The 22,733-nt window shown below is 44.3% G+C and overlaps 1 protein-coding gene across 1 annotated transcript in view; it reads right to left on the bottom strand.

The window, feature by feature from the left end:
* LOC126416225 (sialin-like) overlaps window positions 1-21,810 on the bottom strand; it is a 124,005-nt gene extending 102,195 nt beyond the window's left edge. The window contains exon 1 of the mRNA XM_050083828.1: window positions 21,690-21,810. Within this exon, the coding sequence (XP_049939785.1) occupies window positions 21,690-21,788 (99 nt within the window). The 5' untranslated portion in view covers window positions 21,789-21,810. The remainder of the gene's footprint in view (window positions 1-21,689) is intronic.
* Window positions 21,811-22,733: the final 923 nt, after the last annotated feature.

The following is a 22,733-nucleotide window of genomic DNA, read 5'->3' as shown; positions in this document are numbered from 1 at the left end:
CAAGAAGTGGTCCCTCCAGCGATTTGTGTATCACCCCTTTAGAGGTACATCTGTAATTTATCGTTAAATTTCCTCCACTCAGTCAGGTCTTCTGGTACAGCACCCGTATGTAGAATATTTAAATTAAAATCAGTTTGGGCTGCAATTCATTGTTTTATTAACAACGTGTTTCTTCGTTGTGCATCTTCAGACTTTCTTAAAATTTTCGTTTTACAACATTTTAAAAACAACGAAACTGCTTTTTGCTAGATCGAAGCAGACGTCGAGTCATATAAACCTTCAGAGACCTTAATAAAGTGGTACCAGCGGGGCAGAATGGTAGGATGATGGGACCACACTCACCAACAAGTTTACACTTTTAAACATAACACCCACTGCTGGCGCCGTAACTTCACGGCAGGAGCGCCGAGAGGGAACACACAGACGAGCAATGGAATGAGGCTCGCAAACAATGTCTGCAGACGACGCACACAGTGCCGCTTTAAGTAGTTATGTGACGATCAGCTTATTTAATGCTTACAAAAATATCTAAATGGTTGATTCACTATGATGAAATGAAGCGGTTAAAATTAATCAGTACACAGTCGCCCGTAAAGGAACCCTTAAATTACTCCTCTACAGGCATTGTATGCAAGTCTCATTCCACTGCTCGAGCGTGTGTCAGCTTGGCTCTCCTGCCGTGAAGGTAAACGGCGCCAGCACTGTGTGTTACGTTTAAAAGTTTACAATTGTTCGTGAGCGTGGAGCTATCAGTGCACCGTTCTGTCCTCCTGGTATCACTTTATTAAGGTCTCTGCATGCTCATCTGATCCGATGCTTGCTGTAGTCTAGCACGGAACCGTTTCATCGTCTTTAAAACATTGTAAACTGAAAATTATAAGATAATCTGAAGATGCCCGACGAAAGCGAAACGCGTTGTTAATAAAAGAATAAATTGCAACCAAGATTGTTTTTAATTCAAGTATTCTAGATACGGTTGCTGTACCAGAAGGCCTAATTGACTGGAGGAAATTTTACGATAAACTAAATATGTTCCGCAGTGAACACATGGTGTGTCGTTGGGCGATCACTCTGTTTTTAAAGTAATTGAAAAGCCACGATGGCTTCAATATAATTTACTAGATGGCCGGTTTCAGCACTCTGAAGGTGCCATCATCGTATCTGAAACGTGGATTAACATTTATCATGGCTTTTCAATTATTTTATTAATATGTTCCTGTAAAGCGGTGATACGCAAATCGTTGGAGGGACCAGTTCTTGATCGTGGTCTTGTCGTAACTCTTTGTGATATTTGTCCAGCTGCAGCGGTCACTGAAATCTGATGGCCTCTGATTTCTAATAAACTGTCTTGTTAGATGCTGACTTCACTATCTTGCTGGAGTCACCTCGTATCGTCATATTCAACTACAGTAGTGTCCAAAATTAAAGAAACAAACCATTATTTCCCCCTCCTGCGTCTAATTCACGATATAATCCCACAAACTGTCAACCAGATGTCCGCACGGTCTTGTTCTGCGCGGAAGATGGCATTCCGGTCAACCGATAACCATGACAACGACGAGGTCAGGGCTCCTATGAAATGAGATAGTATTTGTCTAGTAGACTCACATCCACAGTCGCTGAGTCGCTGTGCACACAGCCACAGACGGTGCAGTATGTCACAGAGAAAATGCCTGCCAGACTCTCCGCAGTGGAGGGCCGTAAGAAGATTGGAAGCAGGACAGTCGCAAACTGATGTGGCCCGATGGCTTAGTGTGAATCGTTCTGTTGTTTCTCGGATGTGGCGAAGGCTTATAGAGAGCGAAATTGTATCCTGAAGACCAGGGCGGGACATACCACGTATGAATTCAGAAGAGAAGACCGTCATTTGGCAGTGAGGGCACGACGGTACCCTCTTAGTACTGCATGGTAACTGGTATGTGAGCTCGGAGCATCCACTCGACGTGTTCTGTCGAACAAAACGGTGTACAGAAGGCTTCGGCAGAGTGGCCTTTATTGTCGGAGACATGCTGTATGTCTACCTCTGACGCGTCTTCACAGAAAGGAAACGTCTAGAGTGGAGCCATCAACATGCCACCTGGGCAGTCGACCAGTGAGCCAATGTTCTTTTCACAGATGAGTCCCGATTTAGTCTGGAGAATGAATGATTCTCGATGAATTCGCATTTGAATCGAACATGGAACACGATTTCGGGACCCGAACATTGTGGGGAGAGACCAATATCGATGAGGAACCCTGATGGGCAGGGATTGTCTTTACCACTGGAATCCCTGTTCATGGAATTGTATGACCTCGTTTCCGCGATGCGATGTGCTGTGGGCCCAGACTTCGTATTGACGGACGATAATGCTCGACCTTATAGAGCACAGGTGGTTGATGTTTTCTTGGAAATGGAGGATATAGCATGCACGGCGTGGCCTGCCCGCTCTCCCTATTCGAACCCCTTAGAGCATGTCTGAGAGGCACTAGGGAGAAGGTTTGCATCATGTCAGCATCCACCAACCATTCTCCAAGATTGCGAGCAGCTGTCAGGAAGACTGGGTGTTAATGCCTCATCATGAGACTGATGACATCATTGACAGCACACCTGAACGTTGACAGGCCTATATTGCTGCCAGAGAAGGTCACACCACATACTGAAAACATTAACCAGTTGTCGGAATGTGTGTGCAAATCCGTTAACTTGCAAAAAACCCGAAGACCATTTTTGTCTACCGTTACGCATGTTGCAGTTGTTTACGTTCTGAATTCTTCACAGTGTTTCTATTTTACTGTTGTTTTGAGGTCTTCCGTCAAGAGAATGGTTTGATGCAACTCTCCATGCTACTCTATCCTGTGCAAGCTTCTTCACCTCCAAGTAACTACTGTGCCTTACATCCTTCTTAATCTGCTTAGTGTATTCATCTTTTGGTCTCCCTCTACGATTCTTACCCTTCACGCTGCCCTCCAGTAATAAATTGGTGATCCCTTGATGCCTCAGAACATGTCCTAGCAACCGATTCCTTCTTCTAGTCAAGTTGTGCCACAAATTCATCTTCTCCCCAATCCTATTCAATACCTCCTCATTAGTTACATGATCTACCCATCTAATCTTCAGCATTCTTCTCTAGCACCACATTTCGGAAGCTTCTATTCTCTTCTTGTCTAAACTATTTATCGTCCATGATTCACTTCCATACATGGCTACAGTCCATACAAATAATTTTAGAAAAGACTTCCTGACACTTAAATCTATACTCGATGTTAACAAATTTCTCTTCTTCAGAAACGCTTTTCTTGTCATTGAAAGTCTACATTTTATATCCTCTCTCCTTCGACCACCATCATTTATTTTGCTCCTCAAATAGCAAAACTCATCTACTACTTGACTGGAATACTCTTTTTCAAATTCTGAAGGTGGCAGGGGTAAAATACAGGGAGCGAAAGGCTATTTACAATTTGTCCAGAAACCCGATGGCAGTTATAAGAGTCGAGGGACACGAAAGGGAAGCAGTGGTTGGGAAGGGAGTGAGACAGGGTTGCAGCCTCTTCCTGATGTTATTCAATCTGTATACTGAGGAAGCAGTGAAGGAAACAAAAGAAAAATTCGGAGTAGGTATTAAAATTCATGGAGAAGAAATAAAAACTTTGAGGTTCGCCGATGACATTGTAATTCTGTCAGAGACAGCAAAGGACTTGGAAGAGCAGTTGAACGGAATGGACAGTGTCTTGAAAGGAGGGTGTAAGATGAACATCAACAAAAGCAAAACGAGGATAATGGAATGTAGTCGAATTAAGTCGGGTGATGTTGAGGGAATTAGACTAGGAAATGAGACACTTAAAGTAGTAAAGGAGTTTTGCTATTTGGGGAGCAAAATAACTGATGATGGTCGAAGTAGAGAGGATATAAAATGTAGACTGGCAATAGCAAGGAAAGCGTTTCTGAAGAAGAGAAATTTGTTAACATCGAGTATAGATTTAAGTGTCAGGAAGTTATTTCTGAAAGTATTCGTATGGAGTGTAGCCATGTATGGAAGTGAAACATGGTCGATAAATAGTTTGGACAAGAAGAGAATAGAAGCTTTCAAAATGTGGTGCTACAGAAGAATGCTGAAGATTAGATGGGTAGATCATATAACTAATGAGGAGGTATTGAACAGAAATGGGGAGAAGAGGAGTTTGTGGCACAACTTGACTAGAAGAAGGGATCGGTTGGTAGGACATATTCTGAGGCATCAAGGGATCACCAATTTGGTACTGGAGGGCAGCATGGAGGATAAAAATCGTACAGGGAGACCAAGAGATGAATACACTAAGCAGATTCAGAAGGATGTAGGCTGCAGTATGTACTGGGAGATGAAGAATATTGCACAGGATAGAGTAGCATGGAGAGCTGCATCAAACCAGTCTCAGGACTGAAGACCACAACAACAACAACATCTACTACTTTAAGTGTCTCATTTCCTAATCTAATTCCATCAGCATCACTTGATTTAATTAGACTACATTCCAATATCCTCGTTTCGCTTTTGTCTCCTTTTAAGACACTGTCCATTCCGTTCAACTGCTGTTCCAGATCCTTTGCTGTCACTGACAGAAGTACGATATCATCGGCAAACTTCACAGTTTTTATTTCTTCTCCATGGATTTTAATTCGTACTCCAAATTTTTTCTTTTGTTTCCTTAACTGTTTGCGCAATATACAGATTGAATACAATCGTGGATATTCTACAAACTTGTCTCACTCCCTCCCCAATCAGTGCTTCTCTTTCATGCCCCTTGACTCTTATAACTACCGACTGGTTTCTGTACAAATTGTAAACAGCGTTTTGCCCCCTGTATTTGACCCCTGCCACCTTCAGAATTTAGAAGAGGGTGTTCCAGTCAACATTGTCAAAACGCTTTCTCTACGTTTATACATGCCAGTAACGTAGGTTTGCCTTTCGTTAATTTATCTTCTAAGATAAGTCGTTTGGTCAGTATTGCCTAACCTGTTCTAGCATTTCTACGGAATCCAAACTGATCCTCCCAGAGGTCGTCTTCTACCAGCTTTTCCATTCGTCTGTAAAGAATTCGTGTCAGTATTTGGCAGCCGTGACGTATTAAACTGATAGTTCTGCAATTTTCACAACTGTCAACACCTGCTTTCTTTGGGATTGAAATTATTATATTCTTCTTGAAGTCTGAGGATATTTCGCCTGTCTCATACAACTTGCTCACCAGATGGTAGGGTTTTGTCAGAGCTGACTCTCCCAAGGCTATCAGTAGTTCTAATAGAATGTTGTCTACTCCCGGGGCCTTGCTTCGATTTAGGTCTTTCAGTACACTGTCAAATTCTTCACGCAGTATCAAGTCTCCCATTTCATCTTCACCTACGTCCTCTTCCATTTCCATAATATTGTCCTCGAGCACATCGCCCTTGTACAGACCCTCTATGTACTCCTTCTTCCTGCTTTCCCTTTTTTGCTTAGAACTGGGTTTCCATTTGAACTCTTGATATTCACACAAGTGTTTTTTTTCTCCAAAGGTCTCTCTAATTTTCCTGTAGGCTGTGTTTATCTTACCCTTAAAGATATATGCCTCAACATCCTTACATTTACCCTCTAGCCATCTCTTCTTAGCCATTTTGCACTTCCTGTCGATCTCATTTTTGACAATTTTGTATTTTTTTTTGCCTGCTTCTTTTACTGCATTTTTGCATTTTCTCCTTTCAATTAAATTCAATATCTCTTCCGTTACCCAAGGATTTGTACTAGTCCTCGTCTTTTTACCTACTCGATCCTCTGCTGCATTCACTATTTCATCTCTCAAAGACACCCATACTTCTTCTACTGTATTTCTTTCCCCTGTTCTTGTCAATCTTTCCCTAATGCTCGTTGTGAAACTCACTACGATCTCTGGTTCTTTCAGTTTATCTAGGTCCCATCTCCTTAAACTCCCAGCTTTTTACAGTTTCTTCAGTTTTATTCTACAGTTCATAACCAATAGATTTTGGTCAGAGTCCACATCTACCCCTGGAAATGACCTACAATTTAAAACCTGGTTCCTAAATCTCTGTCTTACCATTATATAATCTATCTGAAACCTTCCAGTGTCGCCAGGCTTCTTCCACGTATTCAAACGTCTTCATGATTCTTAAAGTAAGTGTTAGCTATGATTAAGTTATGCTCTGTGCAAAATTATACCAGGTGACTTCCTCTTTCATTCGTTACCCTCATTCCATATTCACCTACTACCTTCCCTTCTCTTCCTTTTCTTACTATCGAATTCCAGTCCCTCATGACTATTAAATTTTCATCTCCTTTCACTATCTGAAAAATTTCTTTTATCTCATCATGCATTTCTTCAATCTCTTCGCCATCTGCGGAGCTAGTTGGCATATACACTTCTACTACTGTGGTAGGCGTGGGCTTCGTGTCTATCTTGGCTACAATAATGCGTTCACTATGCTGTTCGTAATAGTTTATCCGCGATCCTATTCTTTTATTCATTATTAAACCTACTCCTGCATTATCCCTATTTGATTTAGTATTTATAACCCTGTATTCACCCGACCAGAAGTCTTGTTCCTCCTGCCACCGAGCTTCAATAATTTACATTATATCTAATTTTAGCCTATCCATTTCCCTTTTTAAATTTTCTAACCTACCTGCCCGATTAAGGTATCTGACATTACACGCTCCGATCCGTAGAACGCCAGTTTTGTTTCTTCTGATAACAAGTACTTCACCTAAGACAATATATAGAAGACGGCTATGAAAACAACAAAGTCACTGGTGTAGCTTGTATTGACTTAACATCAGCCTACGATACTGTTAACCACCGTATATTGCTAAATAAAGTGCTTAACATAACCGAGGATTACAAACTCACCCAAATGATTGAGTGCTTTCTTCAGAACAGAAGGTTTTTTCGTTGAATTTCAAGGTCAGCGGAGCAGATGGAGGAATGTAAAGAACGGCCTTCCACAAGGGAGTGTGCTAGCTGCTATACTTTTTAACATCTACAAAAATGATCAGCCCTGCCCGCAAGGGACAAAGAGATTTATTTATGCTGATGATGTCGCTCTAGCAGTTCAAGGAACATGTTTTGAACATGTTGAAGAGAAGCTCTCCCATGCTGTAGAAATTCTAAGTGGCTATTGCCAAGACAACCAGCTGAAGCTAAATCCAGCAAAAACACAGATTTGTGCGTTCCATCTTAGAAACAGACATGCAGCAAGGAAATTGCAAGTGTTCTGGGGAGGTAAGCAATTAGAACAGCGATTCACCCCCAAATATCTTGGAGTACCTCTTGATCGATTACCTACCTAGAGAATACATTGCTTGAACACCAAATGGAAGGTATCTGCAAGGAACAACATCCTCCGGAAATTACCGGATACAGCCTGGGGTACACATCCTCGCATCTTAAGAACTTCTGCTGTAGCTCTTTGTTATTCAGCTGCAGAATATGCTTGCCCTGCCTGTTGCAGATCTAGTCCTGCTTAACAAGTGGATATCGCCTTGAATGAAACCTGCAGACTCATTACTGGATGTTTGAGATCTACACCACTTGATAAAGTTTGTCTAACGGGCATCCCACCTCCAGATATCCGTCTTGAATGTGCATCCTGACTGGAAAAGTCTAAGGCATTGAATCTGAAGATCCACGCACTACACGGGTATCAGCCAGCAGTACCAAGGATAAAGTCAAGGAAATGCTTACTCCATTCAACTGAAAGCCTCGCTGAAACATCTTCGAATTTCAGAGTCAACTCATGGCGTTCCAGATCCAGCCACCTTGCACGGTGGATGATCCCGACCGAAAGCCTCCCATCAGGTCACAAAGAAAGCTGGTCAGTATAGAAGACCCTCAACAGGCTGCGTTCTGGAGTTGGAAGAAGGAAGACCAACTTGAAAAGTGGGGATTTGTGTGCGACTCCACAGCATGTGAATGATGTGAAGAACAGACAATGAGTCATCTTCTTGTCTGCAGCCTATGCCCAACGTCATGCACGTTACAGAATGTCATCGATGCCACCAAGGAAGCATGCGAAGTTGGTCACGCAGCATTTAATTGTAATTTTAATGCTTATAGTACCATGTTTTGGAACATTTTGTATAACTTGTAAGCTATAGTGTGTGTTTCTGACACGATTAAATAAACAAACGACGTCCTCCTGAATAGTCCCCGCCCAGAGATGCGAATGGGGGAATATTTTACCTTCGGAATATTTTCCCAAGAGGACGCCATCATCATTTAACCATACAGTAAAGCTGCATGCCTTTGGGAAAAATTACGGCTGTAGTTCCCCCTTGCTTTCAGTCGTTCGCAGTACCAGCACAGCAACGGCGTTTTGATTAATGTTTCAAGGCCAGATCAGTCAGTCATCGAGACTGTTGCCCCTGCAGCTACTGAAAAGGCTGCTACCCCTCTTTAGGAACCACACGTTTGTCTGGCCTCTCAACAGATGCCCCTCAATTGTGGTTGCACCTACAGCACGGCTATCTGTATCGCTGAGGCACGCAAACCTCCCCACCAACGGCAAGGTCCATGGTTCATCACCTGTTTATATCGTTTTATAGTGAAATAAAAGCGACATTACTAAATTTCCGTTTGTTGATTTAATTTTGGACGCCAGTGTAGTTTGGATTTGGATACATCTTTCACCGAGGTATCAAGCAGCTGCGACTATTCCTTCTCGGTGACTACTCCATGTACACTGTCATATCTTACGTACTCTACAGTACCATGGATGACAACTCATATCCCCTTCTGGCAATCCAAATTTAGGTTCCCCACTGGTTTCCTAAATTGATCAAGACAAATGTTGGGATGGTTCCTCTAAAAAGGACATGTTAAACTTCCTTCGCTACCCTTCTCCCAATCTGTGCTTGTGCTCCGCCTATAATGACGTCGTCGTCGATGGGACACGAAGACCTAATCGGCCTTCTCAGGTGCCGAACATAACACACTGACGTGTAAAACTGAAGAACGGAAGTAATTTTCACATGATGTGGCACTCGACGAAACTTGGACTGTACATAAGATATTTCAAGACCCTTCGAGCAATGGTCACTATGAAGTAAACAAATAATTTCTTCAGGACCTGGTTTGAACCAGCAACCAACAGCACACCAAGCATCGACGCTAACCACCATACAACACTGATGGCACAACAACTAGGGGCACAATAAACTTGTTCTGTTGGATCCCAAACAACGAATTAAGTTAACTGATTCTTCAGCGCCGGCCGGTGTGGCCGGGCGGTTCTAGGCGCTTCAGTCTGGAACTGCGTGACCGCTACGGTCGCAGGTTCGAATCCTGCCTCGGGCATGGATGTGTGTGATGTCCTTAGGTTAGTTAGGTTTAAGTAGTTCTAAGTTCTAGGGGACTGATGACCACAGATGTTAAGTCCCATAGTGCCCAGAGCCATTGGAAACATCTTTTTTATTCTTCCGTTGGTTCTTAGTAGAACAACATTACAGTAAATTAACAGCACTGAACTGCTTATGTTCTGCAGGAATATAAGCAATGTAGTGCTTTTCATTTATTCAACCAATGAATGTTCCTAACTATGCCTTCCACATCCATACTTCTGCATTGTACACCGACGTAGCCGGGCAAGAGGACGTAGCGCACGTAATGCGAAGTCCAAAGCGCACACACGTGAATTTTAAGCACTTAAACCATACCAAAAATATCTCAAATCATTATTTTTTTGAAAACTTGCAGTTCAATTTGACAGCTAAATTGTTGTCGATGCAGTTGTTCGACCAGTGACTAACAGAGGAAAGAAAGTCAAGCCAGTGGTTCAAATGGCTCTGAGCACTATGGGACTTAACTTATTTGGTCATCAGTCCCCTAGGACTTAGAACTACTTAAACCTAACTAACCTAAGGACATCACACACATCCATGCCCAAGGCAAGATTCGAACCTGCGACCGTAGCGGTCGCGCGGTTCCAAACTGTAGCGCCTAGAACCGCTCGGCCACTCCGGCCGGCGTCAAGCCAGTGTTTGATGTTACATTACAGACTTCTTCCATCAGTCGGGAGTCTTCATTTCTTGACATCAAATATATAACATTTTCTGTAGCACTGTTCTTGTGATAACTTTTGAATAATGTATGTTTTCCTAACAATGAAACAGTTCCGCGTTATTTCCCTGTAGTCATCACAAAACTGCGAAGGGGCTACTGCCTGACGAAAACAAATATTTCACTTACACCAGAAACACCCGAGAAAATAAAAATTGATGCTTTCAGGCGCTACACAATAATTACTAGTTTTATTTAGACAGAACTTGAGTGGACTAAGAAATGGTTGTGGTCGTTGCCCTGTATATTGTGTTGTGTACCAGGCATAGTTGCTCAAATTCGTAAACCGAAGTGATGCAAACAGACAATGCACAGATGACTGAAGTTTAACAATACTGTTTCGCTGATAAACCTGAAATGACCGAATTCCTGCGCTGACAAAATCAGGGAATCCGGTCTGCAGTCTTTCGCAAACGATTTCACGGAAACTTTTGGGTAAAAAATGATTTTTTTTTCATTATTTATAGCTTTGTATGTAAGCTACAAAGTGAAGCGCCCATAATTTTGTTAACAGTCACAGTTATTGTGATATTTCGCATTACACATTACATTAAATTAGAAAAGTTTGCATGCAAATAGGGGTCCCTATAATTCTGCACGTGGTGCATATTGGATTATGCAGTACTGCATGTGAGATTTGGCAAACATATTGAATTTTCCTTTAAACTTGAGAAGAGATTTGTATGTACCTCCAGTATTGAGAAAATTGATTTCACGTAGTGGGTACACTTGCGCTCGCACGTGATAACGATGGAGCGGGAATGAAATGTTCATAACATGCACTGTATCTCCTAGAATGGTTCGATATATCGAAACGAGTGAAAACAGCATTTGGTAGTATGAAAATGAACACGAAGTTTCTTTATTTATGTTATTGCAAACCAACACCATGAGGCTTTCCAGAAGCTTTTCACCTCTCCGGTCGCCAGTTGCTTGTTTAATAAATGTTTCACGATTTTGTTGCGGTAGCTGCTGTGTGGGTTTGAGCGAACTACACTGCGTTCGGCAGAAGAAGGAAAATTAAACTTTCCAACTCATAACTAATGATGCTTCTTCAGAGGAGAAAGTGTTAACAATTCATATAAACATAAATCAGCAGTTCTGTTGCTGTTTTGACAGAATCCCGTAACCCACTGTATTTTTAATAGTGAACGACTGGAAAGGAAATACAGGGTGCGACAGAGCCGACTAAGCAGTTTTAAGGAGCAATAAAAAGTAAATCTGGATGTACAGAGAAAAAAATGTTTTTAATTTTTTACATTAATAGAATATACCATTTTACATTCATTTAGTTTTGAAAATAATGTCCTACACATAGCGGCCGTTAGCATCAATACATTGCTGTAGACGATCTCTGAAGTTTCGAGCAGCTCTTGCACACATGTCTCGGGGTATGGCATTCACTTCTTCAATAATCTGCACTTTTAACTCTGGTAGGGTGTGAGGGCGGCTTTTGAAAACCTTTTTCTTCAGATATCCCCAAAGAAAGTAGTCACAAATGCTGAAATCTGGTGACTGCGCAGGCCTCCACACATCAACCGGAAACATTTCTCTCAAAACATCCAGTGAAATTCGAGCTGTGTGAGCAGTAGCTTCATCCTGTTGGAACCACAACTCCACCGGTCCATGTTCTTCAACAGTCTCGTCCATTCTGCGTTGCAGAAAATTTTGCAACATTGAAACATATGGTGTGGAATTCACTGTCAAGGTCACTCCTTCCTCCTCAAAAGAGTAAGGGCCTACCACGCCAAGTTGTGATATGGCACACCACACTGTCACTTTAGGAGAAAGTTGCGGTCTTTCATGAACAATTCGGGGATTATTTTCAGCCCAGTAGCGAAAGTTTTGCTTACACACGCACCCACTAAGACGAAAATGTGCCTCGTTACTACTGAAGAAAGCTGCATTTGGAGGGATCTGAGTAAGCATTTGCTCACACAGTTTTTGACAGTTGGCGTAGTCTGCTGGGCGTAATTCTTGTGCAGTCATTATTTTGAAAGGATGGAACTTCAAAACACATTGCAGAATCCTTCTCAAGCTGCGGTCTGCAATCCCCAACGCAACGGCATGTTGTCGAGCAGAACGTTGCGGCGATTGTTGAACTGCTGTTCTCACCCGCTGCACATGTTCTGGCGTTCTGATGGATCTGCGTCGGCCATGTGTATCAATTGTTATTGTGCTACCAGTTTCCTCCAACTGCGGAACCCAGGACCGAATTTTGTTTGCATTAGGAACGGCACTCTAGCGTGGAATGTTGAACTGTCACCGAAAAGCTCGTTGTGTAGCGATCACAGATCTGTTGTTTTCATAATAAGCGCAAACGGCAAAACCACGACGGGCATCGGTCCAGACCATGTTGGCTACTGAAATTGGGTCAACGACTGAACAAAGGCAGACCACATGCAACTGCCTACCCCCACCACAGCCCCTGCGGTAATCGATAGAAACTGCTTAGTCGGTTCTGCCGCACCCTTTATAAAAAAGGTTTTTCTTCTCACACTTCAGCGATCTGACAAATATGAAAATAATTCACAGCAAATAGCGTACCATCTTTTTCTATCCACGTTCAGAGTGAAGTCGTGAATTTAATCACCTTAAATACCTTTTGATCTATGAAAGATTCACTGAGGAGCTAAAACGTATGACCACCTGCAACGTTTACGCAAATGTCACCTCAATAACATACTACTGCAGTTGCAATTGCGACAGAATCCTGAAACAGTGGTTTTCTACTTTAAGAAAATGAGGATAAATGAGGCTATTTGCTAATGAAGAAGTACATTCTCGGTATAAAAATAAAGGTGTAATTTCTTCATCGGTGCTGCAAAGCCACATTAATGATCATTTAACAAAATATCGCTGACCTTTAAAAGATTACGTTATTCCATTGATAGTGTCTGTAGTTACCTTATGCCGTGGAAAACAGAAAAATTCCACGTGTTACAATGTGGAAAAGTATTGTCGTCTTTGCGTGCTATCATTTACCAAAAACTTATTTCGATATCTCAAGCGTTGGTTAGCACGCTGAACTCGCATTCTGGAGGACTAGGGTTCAAACCCGCGTCCGGCCAGCCAGATTTAGGTTTTCCGTGATTTTCCTGAATCACCTAAGGCTGATGCCAGGATTGTTCCTTCGTAAGGGTACGCCCGCTTTCCTTCTTCAACCTTCCCGAATGCGAGCTTGTGATCCCTCTCTAATGACCTTGTTGTCGACGGGGACGTTAAAAACACTAATCTCCTCTTCCTTCTCGATATTTCCAACTATTTACAGGATACAATGGATTTTATGAATATTTCATTCCCGCTGTATCATCAGCACAGCCAAGCACAAGTGAACCCACTATATAAAATTCATTTTATCAGAATTAGAGGTAAATATACACTACTGGCCATTAAAATTGCTACACCATGAAGAAGACGTGCTACAGACGCGAAATTTAACCGACAGGAAGAAGATGCTCTGATATGCAAATGATTCGTTTTTCAGAGCATTAACACAAGATTGGCGCCGGTGGCGACACCTACAACGTGCTGACATGAGGACCGTTTCCAACAGATTTTTCAAAATGGTTCAAATGGCTCTGAACACTATGGGACTCAACTTCTGAGGTCATCAGTCCCCTAGAACTTAGAACTACTTAAACCTAACTAACCTAGGGACATCACATACATCCATGCCCGAGACAGGATTCGAACCTGCGACCGTAGCGGTCTCGTGGCTCCAGACTGTAGCGCCTAGAACCGCACGGCCACTCCGGCCGGCTCCGATTTCTCATACACAAACAGCAGTTGATCAGCGTTGCCCGGTGAAACGTTGTTGTGATGCCTCGCGTAAGGAGGAGAATGCGTACCATCACGTTTCCAACTTTGACAAAGGTCGGATTGTAGGCTATCGCGATTGCGGTTTATCCGCGACATTGCTGCTCGCGTTGGTCGAGATCCAATGACTGTTAGCAGACTGTGGAATCGGTGGGTTCAGGAGAGTAATACGGTTTATCAGCGAAACAGCCACGTCTCGATCCCTGAGTCAACAGATGGGGACGTTTGCAAGACAACAACCATCTGCACGAACAGTTCGACGACGTTTGCAGCAGCATGGACTATCGGCTCGGAGACCATGGCTGCGGTTACCCTTGACGCTGCATCACAGACACGAGCGCCTGCGATGGTGTACTCAGTGACGAACTTGGGTGCACGAATGGCAAAACGTCATTTTTTCAGATGAATCCAGGTTCTGTTTACAGCATCGTGATGGTCGCATCCGTGTTTGGCGACATCGCGGTGAACGCACATTGGAAGCGTGTATTCGTGATCGCCATACTGGCGTATCACTCGGCGTGATGGTATGGGGTGCTATTAGTTACACGTCTCGGTCACCTCTTGTTCGCATTGACGACACTTTGAACAGTGGACGTTACATTTCAGATGTGTTACGACCCGTGGCTCTACCCTTCATTCGATCCCTTCGAAACCCTACATTTCAGCAGGATAATGCACGACCGCATGTTGCAGGTCCTGTACGGGCCTTTCTGGATACAGAAAATGTTCGACTGTTGCCCTGGTCAGCACATTCTCTAGATCTCTCACCAATTGAAAATGTCTGGGAATGGTGGCCGAGCAACTGGCTTGTCACAATACGCCAGTCACTACTCTTGATGAACTGTGGTATCGTGTTGAAGCTGCATGGGCAGCAGTATCTGTACACACCATCCAAGCTCTGTTTGACTCAGTGCTCAGGCATATCAAGGCCGTTATTACGGCCAGACGTGATTGTTCTGCGTACTGACTTCTCAGGGTCTATGCACCCAAATGCGTGAAAATGTAATCACATGTCAGTTCTAGTATAATATATTTGTCCAATGAATACCCGTTTATAATCTGCATTTCTTCTTGGTGTAGCAGTTTTAATGGCCAGTAGTGTAGATAGCCTCCCAAGGTTAAAACAATTCAATACAGCAGCTAAATTTAATGTGCAGCAATGTATAATATAATATGCTCCAAACACAAAATCGTAGCATCCACTATTTATCATTGCAGACTATTGGAATTTCGTGCAGTGTGTTACGTAAATGCGAAATATCTCAATAGATATGACCATTAATGTGACGATAAACTCTTCACTATGAAGTTGACGTATAAAGCTACAAGTTGCGAATTTTTTTTTACGGAATACTTTGCTTAAAATTGTGTGAGAAAGACTGCACCGGTAACAATGAGTGCGATGTTCTTCTCGTAGTGGCACTGCTGCATACTGACTAGGTATAAATGCTGTAGGTACATATACAATGAGGTGACGGCAGTCATGGGGTAGCAATATGCACATATACACATAAAAGGGCTGTGTATTTGCGGAACTATCATTTGTACTCAGCTAATTCATGTAAGAAGGTTTCCGACGTGATTATGGCCGTACGACGGGAATTAACAGATTTTGAACCCGGAATTGTAGCTGGAGGTAGACAGAGATTCCAAACCTGCGGGTAATAATTCCTTTAGGTGTAAAATGTAATTTTCTGAGGGGTAATGATAAAGGGTTTCAGCTGTGTTTCTGTTTAAGAGCTCGTTACTATTAGTGGCATTTCTTGACACTGTGATACTGATTATATAAGTTTCCAATAATTACATCTTTTTTTTTTCAAATACTAGCAGTAACACGTGACACTGTCGTAGAGGTTACAGCTTGTGAAGCGACACGTATAAACAGCATCTTCCTTATCTGTCCTCCAAATTCAGCCGTACTTTGTACTATGACAGTAAAGTTGCGACGTATACATCACATATGAAAATGCCTTCTCAGAGCTGTAGTTAGTTCCGGCAATAGACCAGAAACTGCTTCACTAATGCTTCTACACAGCCGTAGGTACTACATTGTACTATTATTATTATCTTACGTTTTATTAGTGCCAGTAGTCAGACACGAAACACTGGCAGCTTGAAGACTTTGAATTTCCGCCCTTTTCAGAAGTGGGGAGCCCAGCAATTAAGTATTTTATAGACACTAGGCCTACGATTAGAGCAAACATTTTAGTTTGGTTTAGGGTGTGGGTGAAGGAAGTGTCGATACTGAGAGGAATGGTCCAGAGGAATCATGTTTTGTAACAACCATCTATCCTCGCTGATTAATGTCAGCTTTCTTTTCGGAGGAGGAGATGTAGGTAGCACTCGCGACGCACTGAGAATTACCTAATTGTTTTTAGAGATAAGCGTTACCAACTGTGGCACTGACCACACAAAATAAATACTGTATCATTTATGTTTTGTCATGTTAAAAATGAGTGTTCAGAGAAAGTTTAGTCGGGTGCTTATGTAGATGGTGGTGGTGGTGGTGGTAGTGGTGTGTGCATGTTTGTGTGTGTGTGAGGGGGGGGGAGGGGAAGGGTTGGGGGGCTGACTATGTAATACATGATTGCACTCAAGGGTAATGGTCTTAGAAAGCACTGAACTAGACGCATGGGACATAGCATTTTGACAATCGTTCGGGAATTCAATATTCCTTTATCCACAGTATCAAGTGTGGGCCGAGAATAGCATTACCTCTCACCACGGACAACACAGTGGCCGACAGCCTTCACTTAAAGATCGAGAGTACCGGCGTTTGCGTAGAGTTGTCAGTGCTAACAAACAACCACAAAAATCTATGTGGGATGTACGACGAAAGAATCAGTTAGGGCAGTGCGGCGACATTTTGCGCTGCTGGGCTGTGGCAGCAGACGACTGACGCGAGTGCCTTTGCTAACAGCGCCTCTCCTGCGATTGTGACCATATCAGTTGGACCCTGACGACTGGAAAACAGTGGTCCAATTTCATTTGGTAAGAGCTGATGGAAGGATAGGAGTGCGGCGCAGACTCCATAAAGCCATGGACCCAAGTTGTCAACAAGGTTCTACGTGGTGTCTGTTCTTTCAGACATGTATGACAGAACAGACACCATTTTTGAACCAGCAGACATTATGAATTAACGCAGAAAGGAATTACATTCCTTGGCTTCTAGTGAGCATTGAGTGAAGTCAATGGAGAAAGCAGAAAATTTTTGCCGAACTGAGATTCGAACCCATGTCTCCTGCTTACTAGGTATATATACACTCCTGGAAATGGAAAAAAGAACACATTGACACCGGTGTGTCAGACCCACCATACTTACTCCGGACACTGCGAGAGGGCTGTACAAGCAATGATCACACGCACGGCACAGCGGACACACCAGGAACCGCGGTGTTGGCCGTCGAATGGCGCTAGCTGCGCAGCATTTGTGCACCGCCGCCGTCAGTGTCAGCCAGTTTGCCGTGGCATACGGAGCTCCATCGCAGTCTTTAACACTGGTAGCATGCCGCGACAGCGTGGACGTGAACCGTATGTGCAGTTGACGGACTTTGAGCGAGGGCGTATAGTGGGCATGCGGGAGGCCGGGTGGACGTACCGCCGAATTGCTCAACACGTGGGGCGTGAGGTCTCCACAGTACATCGATGTTGTCGCCAGTGGTCGGCGGAAGGTGCACGTGCCCGTCGACCTGGGACCGGACCGCAGCGACGCACGGATGCACGCCAAGACCGTAGGATCCTACGCAGTTCCGTAGGGGACCGCACCGCCACTTCCCAGCAAATTAGGGACACTGTTGCTCCTGGGGTATCGGCGAGGACCATTCGCAACCGTCTCCATGAAGCTGGGCTACGGTCCCGCACACCGTTAGGCCGTCTTCCGCTCACGCCCCAACATCGTGCAGCCCGCCTCCAGTGGTGTCGCGACAGGCGTGAATGGAGGGACGAATGGAGACGTGTCGTCTTCAGCGATGAGAGTCGCTTCTGCCTTGGTGCCAATGATGGTCGTATGCGTGTTTGGCGCCGTGCAGGTGAGCGCCACAATCAGGACTGCATACGACCGAGGCACACAGGGCCAACACCCGGCATCATGGTGTGGGGAGCGATCTCCTACACTGGCCGTACACCACTGGTGATCGTCGAGGGGACACTGAATAGTGCACGGTACATCCAAACCGTCATCGAACCCATCGTTCTACCATTCCTAGACCGGCAAGGGAACTTGCTGTTCCAACAGGACAATGCACGTCCGCATGTATCCCGTGCCACCCAACGTGCTCTAGAAGGTGTAAGTCAACTACCCTGGCCAGCAAGATCTCCGGATCTGTCCCCCATTGAGCATGTTTGGGACTGGATGAAGCGTCGTCTCACGCGGTCTGCACGTCCAGCACGAACGCTGGTCCAACTGAGGCGCCAGGTGGAAATGGCATGGCAAGCCGTTCCACAGGACTACATCCAGCATCTCTACGATCGTCTCCATGGGAGAATAGCAGCCTGCATTGCTGCGAAAGGTGGATATACACTGTACTAGTGCCGACATTGTGCATGCTCTGTTGCCTGTGTCTATGTGCCTGTGGTTCTGTCAGTGTGATCATGTGATGTATCTGACCCCAGGAATGTGTCAATAAAGTTTCCCCTTCCTGGGACAATGAATTCACGGTGTTCTTATTTCAATTTCCAGGAGCGTATATTGCAACATTGACAACTATTTATTTACAGCTAGTACAAAATAGATACGTGCTTCAAAGTTTTACTGATCTTCAAAGTAGTCACCAGCATTGTGTAAGCCGGCCGTTGTGGCCGAGCGCTTCTAGCGCTTCAGTCTGGAACCGCGCTGCTGCTACGTTCGCAGGTTCGAATCCTGCCTCAGGCATGGATGTGTGTGATGTCCTCAGGTTATTTAGGTTTAAGTAGTTCTACGTCTAGGGGACTGATGACCTCACATGTTAAATCCCATAGTGCCTAGAGCCATTTCAACCATTTTTAAAGAATTGTGTATAACTCGTTGCCAGCGATGTGGAAGTCGTAGGATACACTTAGCAGTGCCAATTCTGTTGACAGTTCGTGCGGCGCGGTCTATTGCCCGACGAATTTGTAGCAGTTCTGAAGCGAATGCCGTGAAGTGTTTCCTTCAGTTTAGAAATCGAGTTGAACTTACGAGGGCTTCAGTCAGGGGAGTGCAGTAGGTGGTATAGCGCTTAGCAGCCCCGTCAGTCAAACAAATCAGTAACAGCTTGCACTGTACTTTCTTGAGCATTGTCCTGCAAAATGATGGTCATGCCGTGCAGAAAGTGTAATCACTTCTGTCTCTATGCTAATCATTTTTGGAACACAAACTTCGAGCAGCTTAGAGACATAAGTGATGACACTTTCTGCAGGACCTGACCATCATTTTGCAGGACAGTGCTCAAGCACGTACAGTGGAAGCTGTTGGGTTGCTTGGTTGTTTGGGGGAAGAGACGAAACAGTGAGGTCATCCGTCTCATCAGAATAGGGAAGCCAGCCGGTGTGGCCGAGCGGTTCTAGGCTCTTCAGTCTGGAACCGCGCGACCGCTACGGTCGCAGGTTCGAATCCTGCCTCGGGCATGGATGTGTGTGATGTCCTTAGGTTAGTTAGGTTTAAGTAGTTCTAAGTTCTAGGGGACTCATGACCACAGCAGTTAGGTCCCATAGTGCTCAGAGCCATTTGATTTAGATTAGGGAAGGATAAGGATGCGGAAGGAAGTCGGCCGTGCCCTTTCAAAGGAACCATCCCGGAATTTGCCTGGAGGGATTTAGGGAAATCACGGAAAACCTAACTCAGGATGGCCAGACGCGGGATTGAACCGTTGTCTTCCTCAATGCGAGTCCAGTGTGCTAAGTGCAAGCTGTTACTGATTTGTTTGACTAATGGGGCTGCTAAGCGCTATACCACCTACTGCACTCCCCTGACTTAAGCCCTCGTAAGTTCAACGCGATTTCTAAACTGAAGGAAATACTACACGGTGTTCGCTTCAGAACTGCTAAAAATTCGTCGGGCCATAGACCGCACCGCTCGAACTGTCAACATAACTGCCACGGCTAAGAGTATCCTACGACTTCCACATCGCTGGCAACGGGTTACACACAATACTGGTGCCTACTTTGAAGGTCAGTAAAACTTTGAAACACGTATCTGTTTTGTACGAGCTGTAAATAAATGTTGCCACTATTAAACGGTCAATGATCTCTTTAGTACAGATGCATCAAACTCTAACGGGACTAGGCGAAACGTCGCGAGTAATGAGGAGAATGGGCAAGGGGCACCTCATTTGTAGTGTGTGGACAAGCTGAGAATTTGAGTCTCACGGGAGGTGTGCTAGGGTAGTCAATGCAGTTGCAACGACCAGTTTGTCCAGATGGCTCAGGGATCAGAGCATCTACCGAGTAAGCAGGAGACGCAGGTTCGAATCGTGGTCTGGTACAAATTTTTCACTTTCTCTATTGATTTCAATCAGTACCCACTTGCAGCTAAGGTCAGTAATTCCTTTGTGTATTGTCAACAAGGATCTGTGCAAGCTGGCGGTGGCTCCATGATGGTGTGAGCTGTGTTTACATGGAACGGACTGGATCCTCTGGTCCAACTGAACTGATCGTTGACTGGAAATGGTTATGTTCGGCTACCTGGAGACTATTCGTGGAGTTCATGTTCCCAAACAACGAAGGAAATTTTATGGATGACAATGCGTCGTGTCACTGGGCCACAATTTTTCGTGATTGGTTGGAAGAATATTCTGAACAGTTCAAGCGAATGATCTGGCGACTCATCGAACATTTATTGGACATAATCGGGAGGTTACTTCATGAACAAAATCCTGCACTGGCAACACTTTCGCAATTATGGACGGTTATAGAACTAGAATGGCTCAAAATGTTTGCAGGGGTCTTCCAACTACTTGTTGAGTCCATGCCAAGTCGTGTTACTGCACTAAATCGGAAAAGGAGGTCCGACGCGGTATTAGGAGCTTTCCCATAGCTTTTGTCACCCTAGTGTTGTACGGTACGACTATTGGGCACGCAGAATACCAGTTTTCTTTGTGTTCCCACACTTACGCATCGAAACAATACCTGAGCAATTGTACAGTGCTTTCGACACCAGAAATAAGATGCATAGTGTAACGAAAGTTCCAGACTGTCAGACTCACCAGCTAGCGCATGCTAAGCAAAGAGAAGACAACTGTCTGTAAGCGTAGTACAGACAATAGTCTTACACTGTGTTTAAGTCGCAGTGTATTGAGACTGTAGTGCAAGCTGGAGGGAGTTCTCTGATGTTTAATGGGTGTTTTTCGTACCATGACATTGGACCACACATTCAGGTTACTACAAACCTGAAGCACTACGATTATTTCAGCGTTCTTGGTGAACACTTGTTGCCGATTGTTTTGCATTTTCATGATGAATATCTCACTCCCATCTTAACAAACTACAATAGCCATATTCACTGGGGTGCTTAGGTACATTGTTGCTTTGATGAACACCTGAAAACGTGTCGGAGGGGGCCACTAACGTTAAAAGAAATATGTGTAATAGGCACAGAAGTAGCTTGGGGAGTGAAGCTGAGTGTATGTGGACATGTGTCACAGGTCTGAGTGGGTGAGCAACTGCCTACTTGAGGCTGTTGGCACAGTCTTTGCTGAACAGGGGCATACTAATTGCTAAACGCAACAACCAGGAGTATGAGCTATGCAAAGAAAAACTCTTCACCTCCTATTTTTACCTATCAACTATCAACTGGTTTGTCAAAATTACACAGCACCATGGATGAAGACTGTACTTCACCCCACTGGCCTACTTACGTCTGGCAGAGGGGGTTCCAGGTAAGATGTGGTCACATTGTCTTCAGAGAGAGGCGCTAAGACCTCCTCGGCCTCCTCGGTTCTGGAGGGATAGACCATGGCGAGCAGCACCAGGCTGAGGTTGATGCGCAGCATGTAGCTGCACCAGCTCGCCGCGAAGCACTGGATGGCGACGATCAGCCGCGACGGCACCGCGTCTGCACACACACAGAATACAACTGGACAACATGGAATGAAACGTACAACAATTTCCAGCCACACAACTGAAGTGATTAGGTGTTAAAGAGTGTACTTCATGCCAGAAACAATCCAAAGATTACCACAGCAGCACTACGTGAGAAATTGTTAGCTACCCAGGAATATATAATCGAAGATCATCGCACTGATGGCCGAGGGCACCCTCAACAGTTTCTTGCAAAAATGTTAAATGGCTTGTTTTTGCAAGTTTTCAGCGATTGTTACGACACTGAAACCCAGGTGTGGATCCAAGGGGTTTGGGGTACAGGGGAAGGGCTGTCGAGCAGATCGTGAACTGCCCTACAAACATTTTAGTAAGAGCGTTTATACGCTGCCGAAAAAAAAAAAAAAAATTAGTCAACATGGAAAGACGACGTCGATTTTAATCCAATAACGGTATATGCCACCTGGTGGTTAGTAGATGTACTGATAATGGTTTCAACAGCGTCTGCCAACAGATAGCGTTGTGGCACAGCTATCAGAGAGCCAGTGATGGTGCTGATGGTGGTGTATGTACAGCTCGCTCAACAGCGAGGTCATCAGCGCCTGCACTCAACTAAAAGAGAATCGTGCAAAAATGGAATACACAGCCTTCCTGGGACTCTCCAACTCACACTGTCACAAAAACAGCAAAAGACGGATGCCTCAGGGCAGTGTGTGCGTAAAAGACATTAACTATAACCACGCAACATCTAAAATAGTGGAACAAGAAACTGTGCCTACATGCTCAGTTCAAAAATAAACGATGAAACGACCACTCTAAGACACATTAAAACCTTCTGCCTAAGACACTACTGAGAAGTCGGA

Source organism: Schistocerca serialis, chromosome 8 (assembly GCF_023864345.2).
Source record: "Schistocerca serialis cubense isolate TAMUIC-IGC-003099 chromosome 8, iqSchSeri2.2, whole genome shotgun sequence".
Taxonomy (NCBI): domain Eukaryota; kingdom Metazoa; phylum Arthropoda; class Insecta; order Orthoptera; family Acrididae; genus Schistocerca; species Schistocerca serialis.
Note: the sequence above shows the minus strand (reverse complement) of the source record. Positions and strands in the feature narration are given on the sequence as shown.